The following is an 8,527-nucleotide window of genomic DNA, read 5'->3' on the forward strand; positions in this document are numbered from 1 at the left end:
CCAAGTAGGGGTTTAATGCTTATGATTGTTTGGAAGTGTGTATACCTTGTGTGCGTTGCATATATAGATATAAATACTGCATAAGCGAAAAGGCATACAATTCATGCAGTTCTTTAACAGACTCTAAGAATGACAAGTAAAACTATACAAACCAAAACCTTATGCATACGCATCCAAACAAAACTACATATAGCCACCAAACTTCAAACCCATATATGACCACAAAATCAAGCATAGCCAAAAAAAAGGCATATACAAAGTAATGAATATAACAAATGTCAACCAAAATTGAAACTAACGAATATAACAGATGTTAACCAAAATCGAAACCTATTTGTGACCATAAAACCAAAGAGAAAATAGTGAGGGCTAAAGTGATTTGGAAAATGGGTAAGCTTATACCCTTTTAAGTTCATGTTTAGGTGTATGTAAGTTGTAGAAAAAAAAGTATATGAAGAGTGCAAAATGCATTGATGACTTTTAAATGTCAAAATTGGTATTTTAAAAGTAGCCGAATTAGATTAGTTCATGAAGCTTTTTATATATCGGTGAGAATTAACCGGTTGGTATTCTCTATATATGCAAAAATATAAGTAATCATAGAAGGTTGACATTAAAGTCAAGCAAACAAATTTCAAAATTTGGTCCAACTTCCATTGCTTCAACCTTATACAATTCAACCCAAAATTGCTGTAAAATAAAATTTGCACCCAAAATTCTTAGCAACAGAAAAAAGAAATGGTTCAATGGATCAAACGAGTTGTGAGTCACTCAAGTTGTATATCTAATAAAAAAAAGTCTTCCTAAATCATTTTGTTCAGACTTTCAAACAAAATAGAACATGAAACAAAAATTCAAAAGACAATTCATTTTGGTTATGCTATATGATGACATTAAGTTGTCTATATATATATATATATATATATATATATATATATATATAAAGGATGATGAAGAACACAAATTTAACAAATCAGACAGTCATCTAGTGAAAACTTTTAAGGGTCGTCAAGAAAATATCCTAATGACGTCAAAATAAACAATAAGCATTTCATCAAACAAAAGTAAAATAATGATACTAGGTGCACACATACATGCATTTAGAAAATCAATTACAAAGAGATTCAATTTATGAAGAGTACAAAGTACATTTACATTAGATCATGAAGTAAGCAATTTAGAATTCACATAAATTTGGCGAAAAGTAAATACCTGCATAAAAAAAACTAATAAAAAAAAACTCAAATCATAGAACACAGGAAAAATAAATAATCCAACAAAACCACAAAACTGAAAGAATTAAAAGGCTGTACCATACGATTCTCCAAGCGAAGAAACAAACTATCGCTTGATTTGAGAATTATCAAACATATCACCTTGTAATTGTTTAATATCTGCAACAGCAAACCACATAACACAAATTGTTAAATCAAGCGAATGACATTTCATAGAACACACGGTGTGCACTCGGAAGAAGATATCCAAAACCACAAATTTCACCAACATAGAGTCTGTTTAAGGAACCTAGAAACCATAAAAAAACAAAGCAATAAATAACAGTAAGGGAATACCAGCCATTACGAACCACCAAATGTGAAGCACACATTATAACCGAACTGCTGAGACCAAGTGTCCGAGCAGTCGCCGCACCAAAGCACTCCAACCAACTGTCCTAGCAGTGATCTGACTGCAAATGTACCCCAGGGTCAGCAAAAGAAGACGCATAAAAGAGTGAATGCATAAGCATAAGGAACATAAGACAGGTGTGATGAATCGCGCGTGTCCAGAAGTAAAAACTCAAGAATTATTACTTTCATAGCTTCAACATAAATGACGTGTCACAACAGTTGTCGTATTTATGCTGCAAATGGGCCAAACACACCAACATCAAGCCCTATAATGAAAAAAAAAACAAGAGACCGGTTTGAGTTTTTGTTGTTGGGAGTGGCAGTCGTTAATCTTAATTTTATATGGTTCATCAGAAAAGAGTGGTTGTTTAGACCATTTAATAACATTGTTTCTATTCATACAAAACTTTATACAACAATGGTTTGTGAGACTTTTGTTCTGGAATATGCATTTTCTCTATACACACCAAATTCAAAGTTTAAGAAAAATTCAAAATGGGACACAGATTACTTGAGGCTTAGGTGCCACTATGGCTGCAACAATGGTTGCCTCGCCAAACAGCGGAGCGTCATCATAACCTATATTGAAGATTCAAGCGACAAACAAAGAAAAACCTAAAGAACATGCCATCGCTTTCAACCAAATGGCTCTTATTTCAACAAAAACCCTTAATCAAATGCAAAATATAAGGCAAATTAAAAAGCCCAAATGTGAGAATCACATGCTCATACTGGTATCAAACGGTTATCATAGCACAAAAAAATGAATCAAATCATGTTTTTGAGCACCACGATTAATATACAAACCCAATGTATGAAAATCACGTGCTCATCAAGCGATCATCATAGCACACAGAGAAACCAAATAAATCACATGCAGAACAAACAACAAAGCTGTAGGTCCAAGCGTTTCAACAAAAGAAACTTCACATTAGTACGTGGAGCATACACATATGAATGGAAACTGTACAACATAAGAAACACACAACAGTTTGTATGCACATATGTAAGTAACAGTGAATATGAGCAGCGATGTATGTAGCAAACAAAACTCATAGACACGTCATCATCATCTTACATCCGTCACCACTGTCGCCTAGGGTTTCAAAACTGAACCCGGCAACAGTCGCAATCGGAGCACAGAAGTCATATAACATCACCATTTGCCACAGCCATAGACAACCAAACGTTGCCTAGGGTTCCAAAATGGTGCCCTGACAACAGCCAGCATCTTGTCGCCTAGGGTTTACAAAACTGAACCAGACAACATAAGAATCAGAGTTGTAATAGACGATATCGAGCCACAAAAGTGGCACAACACCACCATGATACTTTCGAAGCCCAACAACAGATGAATCGGAGCCACAATACTTCCGCCACCACGATACACCATCCGTGGTTGGTGGCCTCTCAAACAACACGCATCTCTCCTCTCTCTCTCTCCCTCTCTTTCTCTCTCTCTCTCTATATTCCTTTGTATAAGAGAAACAGATAGAAAGTGGAGAACATGTGTAGCTTCGCATTAACCCGTGAAGCATCTAAAGATGAATGGAAATAGTACAACAATAGATGCAGGAGAAGCATGGATTGCATGTGGTGTGGTATACATATTTCATTGCAGAACGTACAGCTGTTGATACACAATATCTCCCAATATTGTATATTTATAAATTGCCACAACAAAATATTTTAATTAAAATAATCAGAATGATCACCAATAACACTATTTACTTAAAACCGTCCCCCATTTAAAATAGGTGATTTACCATGCATCTACGAGGATACCACATACAAAGATGGGATTCCAAGACTACCATAGTAGTGTGTTTTGTTTAAAACCATGGACATATACCATATGCAAAGATGAGGATTCCAAATACCATATTTATGTTTGAGAATGCCAATAACAATATTTACTTACCACCAAATACTCAAAGATGATATAAGATAGCGTGGTTTGGCTGGATAACAAAAGAAATGAATCGTGGTTCCACCATTGTGGAAAACAATGGTTCAATACAGTTATGGTATGATTGATATATATTGGATTGCCATTTCGGGTAGAACATTTTGAATTTTTGAAGATATATTTAACGACATGTGGCATTGTTACCTTTAGCAGTTCGCGGGTTACTATAATGGAATATCGATAGACTGCTTAATAAACATTTATTTATTTATTTATTATTTTGTTGTTGGTATCCGTTGATAATTAACAAAGGCTTGTGGGCGTTGGAAACATTCCACTTGATGGAATTCTTTGTTTCGAAACGTGCATGGGTGAAGTTTAGTTAGGTTTTCCGCGCTGGTGTAAATTTACCTGTTTTGCCCCCAAAAACTTTTATACGTAGTGTAAATTTACCCGCTTTTGACTTATAATTTTGAGCCTAGCCCCCACGTATGAAATTTTTAATACATTTTGAGTCCCCCCTCCCTCCACAAACTCGACCAAGCTTCGCTGCTGATGTGCACCACTTGGTTCTCGCATGTAATTTTATGGTACCTTAAACTAACTGGACCATCAGCATGGTGTGTTATATAAGGAACTATAACATAACTACGATGATGTTGTTAGACATCTTAATAAACACCGTGAACTGAAGCTTCTGTTAAGACTGATAAGGTTTTTGTGAAGGGAATGTACGTGTGTTTGCAATTTTATAAATTTGAAAAACATTTTAACATATTTATTTTTGGAAAATATGGGAACAAATTCTCCATTAAACTACGTAATCCAGTATTTCAAATATATATATATATTAAATTTTTAAAAGAAAATTATCATTAGTCAACATCAACACCAAATGTACGTGTCACAACTGAATAGTGAGGATAAAAGATGTTAATGACTCATTTCTTAGAACATAGTGACTAGAAGCCACCATGTGAACATATCATAGTGCTGCCAAATATATGTTGTATCATGACAGAAAGTCCGGTCACACACATACTTGATCTGAACCTATTCCAACACATGTGGAAAAACATGTTGACACCTATGGTGCCAAATTTTATTACACATTTCATGTCATTAAGAATTTAAAATAGTGAGTTGTCTGGTTAAAACTTATCCAAGATATTTTTTTCAGAAAAATTATCAAAATAAACATGGTAAAGCATCTTACTAAACTAAGACAGATAGCCAAAAGTAGTCTAGAAACAGACATACTAAAAAAATCTATCAAAAGAGGACAAATAATTATCGCCGGCTTAAACCTTAAAGCGTGAGCTAAATTTTAGTGGTAAAAAAACCTTCAAAAATGCAATTAGGTCCCAAAAAAATAATGCATGTGTAAAATGTGGGTTAACTTTACCCGGCGGCTAAAATTTGGCCTAACCCCTTTTAGTTGCCTATAAAATAAGCGTAAGCATGATCTTAGTTGACAGATAAAAGATCATGCTAAAATTACAGCCTTCGTCGACACTTTTTTCATAAGAACGATAAAAATAGGCTATCTTTAAAGCATATACTAAATTTTAACCATCGTTTTTATTTGTGTTGATAAAAACTAAAAGTAAATGGTCATTTTGGTAAATACTTTTGGTCCAAGAGTTCTTTTTAGTTACTTTTTACATTTTGTATTATGAGAATCATTGCTGAAAATGAGATTAGGTAAATCGCAGCCAATGTTGAATAGCTGGCCTCCATGATGACAGAAGAGTAGAAGTTATATTCAAATTAGACTCTTAGGGCCATCGCAGGTTCATCTAGGTACGTGGTCAGATTTTGCCACAACAATTTTCCTGGGTTTTAGATTCGAATCCAACAAGTGTATGCTACTAAAAGGGCAAGAACATCAATGCTCTAAGACCCAACAACTTAGGTAAGGAGAGCTTGGTAGGGTGTTATGACCGTTTTGTAAAGACACTGTTACAACCAAGCTAATGCCGTTAAAAAAATTAGATTCTTACGGCTGAAGGTGCACATAATCGACATCGGGCATGAGCTTAAAACAATCGCCCCGGTCAGGAACACTGTTCCTCAAATCCGGGAACCAGGGAATTCACCGGACGACGGTACGCGTGTTTCACCTTCGCAAGAATTCGTTCGAATAAGATATTATTTTTAAACATTAATTTAGCGTTCCTTTTCTTGTTTTATGTTTATATGTTCAAATGGAAACACCATTTTTTTCTGGTACCATCCTAAGTTGACATTGATTCTATCAAAGTGGCTAAACCCAATTGGTCTCGCTGAAAACATTATACATAGATATAAATAATAAATAACAATATAACAGTATTTATTTCTTTACTCTACAAATACTGATAAACAAAGATAGCAACAACATAAACAGTGTCACTAATCACCAATCAACGCATATATTGTTGAAATACACACATACTCACACACCTACAATGTGTTTTTTTTTTCTGCTGATAGAGTTTATTAGTATGGAACCGAAACCACATGATCCTCAGGTAAGAAGTGACAAATCGGAACAGTGCCGGGTTTTACTTTAAGCACTTGAAACGCCAAATGTTTTGGGTTCCATTTCGCGGTGTCAGTGTGGCAAACCGCAACCGCCTTCGCTTTCGTACCATCCGCACCCACCATTGAAACCGCGTATACTTTAGTACTAACGGTTTTATGGCAATAAAAGACCGCGTATGGGTAGTTTTGCTTATGGCAAACCACGGCTTTATTTGCAGCAAGCGTTTTCGCGGCTTCGATTTGGTACTTTTGTAATGAGGTACTTTCTTTATTGTTTACCTCGGTTGAAATCGCTCTCACGTTTTTACCGAGTTTGGTAGTACTGAAATCGACCATGGATTCTAATGAAGTCGCACAGTATTTCTCTTCCCCTTCGATGCCGGTATTCTCGCATTCGTTAAGTGTTTGCTTCATCATTTCGGCTTCCACTGAGTCGGGTTTAACTGAAAACTCTTCGTAGATTTGGGGAAGTTTGTTCGACGAAAAGGGTATTGAGTCAGCGACTTTTCGAGGTAAAAACGTCGATTTTTGGTCGTTTTTGGTGAAATGTAGGTTAAATTCTGCGCCCTGATGCAAGTTGTTTTCCGTGAAAAACAACGCTACATTCGGACTATCCTTGAGCTGATCCTCTGATGCAGCATACTTATAAAGAAACGGACTATATCCAGGATGTACGCCAACATAAACCGGCTTTCCCTTGTGGCCGGTATGCACCTCTACACCGCCTTTTCCTACACCAACATTTGTTCCTCTTCCTGGTTTCCCAGTGTGAACACCAACACCGCCTTTTCCCACACCAACATTTGTTCCTTTTCCTGGACTCCCGGTGTGGACACTGACACCGCCTTTTCCAACACCAACATCCGTTCGTTTTCCTGGCTTTCCAGTGTGAACACTGACACCGCCTTTTCCGACTCCCACTGCCGTGCTCTTCTCATCGTTCCATTCTGTAATTTAAGACCCACATATGTAACTATGTAAGTTTCTTAAGGGACCACTTATACACACCGTCTGACATCTAATTTCACATTGTTTCAAACGATTCTACGTATAGATGTCATGTCAGATGGCTGCTTTAATACAAAAAAAGAAAATTCTAAGTTTGATGGTCTATATTCTGAACGGTTGTCCGAACGACCTTTCTAAACAATAATTTTAAAAGTTTGAAAAACCCGCTATACACAATGTCTAAACAACAATTTTCAAACTTTTTTTTATTGGAATGGTTGTCTTAATGTTTTGTATATGGCTGTTTGATGTCGTGAAACCAGATGGAGGTAGCTATAGCATGACTCTTTCTGAAAATTCGAGACATTATAGAATTACATGAAACGTTTAAAAAGTTATATAGTTTTGGTTTAGAAATATGTCTTAGAGCCATGACTTGACCAGCTTAGTATAATTTGTTTATGTTACCTGTATTGTCTATTTTTACTATTAATACTGCTATTTATTATATTTATTTTATCTACTTATCATTTTTTTTTCGTTAGTACTAAATATTGCACTTTCATAATAGTTTATTTTATACTTTATTTACTATTCTACTATTATGTTGCTTGTCTTTGGAGCCGGGGGTCTCTTGGAAGCAGCCTCTCTATTCCTCAGGGATAGAGGTAAGGCTTGCCTACATCCCACCCTTCCCAGACCCTACTAATAGTTTTGCTATGTGTGGGATTTACTGGGTATGATTGTTGTTGTTGTTTAAAAAATTACAAAACTCTGATAAACCTGTGTTCAAAAGATATTTGATTGATTTTGGGATAGGACTGTTTGGTAACTTAGACTTCCAGTAAGCTTCTGGAGTCACCGCATGACTTCCTATAAGTGCCACCTAATAATCAAGCCACAAAAAGAACCATGAATTATTCAATAATCAATACAATATTTGCATGACTTTTTTACATACCGGATAAACACCTATATATACCTATGTATTGATATCTATACATGCATAGGCTCAATAATGGAGAATCTAGAAAAAGTTTTCAGTAGTAACCCAAAAAAGTTTTCTTGATCTCAGGATATCTTAATATTTGCTTAGAGTGTGCTCGGACTAACCCAAATAAAAGTTTGCATTTCACAGACAAAGTTGAGGGTTGGTCCGAGCACGCTTGAGCATAAATCCACCTCTGCTCGTGTACTTACCGATAGAAGTGTACAAGCGTAGACTAGAAAGAACTTCATTGGAGGGAAACTGAAAGTGAATCTAGAAGTTAGATTTTGATGATGTCTGATGAGTGGGTCGATGAGGAATTTATAAAGTGGGAGATGAAGTACATTCATTTAATACATAATGCAACGCATACCAATAAGGACGACTGTTTTAATTAAGGCCAACTACCACCTGCAAGCCATAAGCCCATATTGAGGTAGGGTTCAAGATTGTAATATGAAAGCGCCGGGTGTAACGATAACAGATAACAGCCCACCAGATTTAGTTGAAACATTCATGCACATACAC

General features: G+C 35.9%; 1 protein-coding gene across 1 annotated transcript; it reads right to left on the bottom strand.

The window, feature by feature from the left end:
• Positions 1-5,855: 5,855 nt before the first annotated feature.
• Positions 5,856-8,265, bottom strand: LOC143567409 (BURP domain protein RD22-like). The gene is made up of 3 exons (XM_077053843.1): positions 8,212-8,265; positions 7,795-7,897; positions 5,856-7,010 (listed from the first exon to the last, which is right to left on the bottom strand). Exons 1-3 carry the CDS (start codon positions 8,248-8,250, stop codon positions 6,019-6,021), a joined length of 1,134 nt encoding a protein of 377 aa, XP_076909958.1. The 5' UTR covers positions 8,251-8,265; the 3' UTR covers positions 5,856-6,018.
• Between the last annotated feature and the right edge of the window lie 262 nt (positions 8,266-8,527).

Source organism: Bidens hawaiensis, unplaced genomic scaffold (genome assembly GCF_021521415.1).
Source record: "Bidens hawaiensis isolate Kalapana, Puna unplaced genomic scaffold, B.hawaiensis_p1.1 tig00023396_1, whole genome shotgun sequence".
Classification (NCBI taxonomy): domain Eukaryota; kingdom Viridiplantae; phylum Streptophyta; class Magnoliopsida; order Asterales; family Asteraceae; genus Bidens; species Bidens hawaiensis.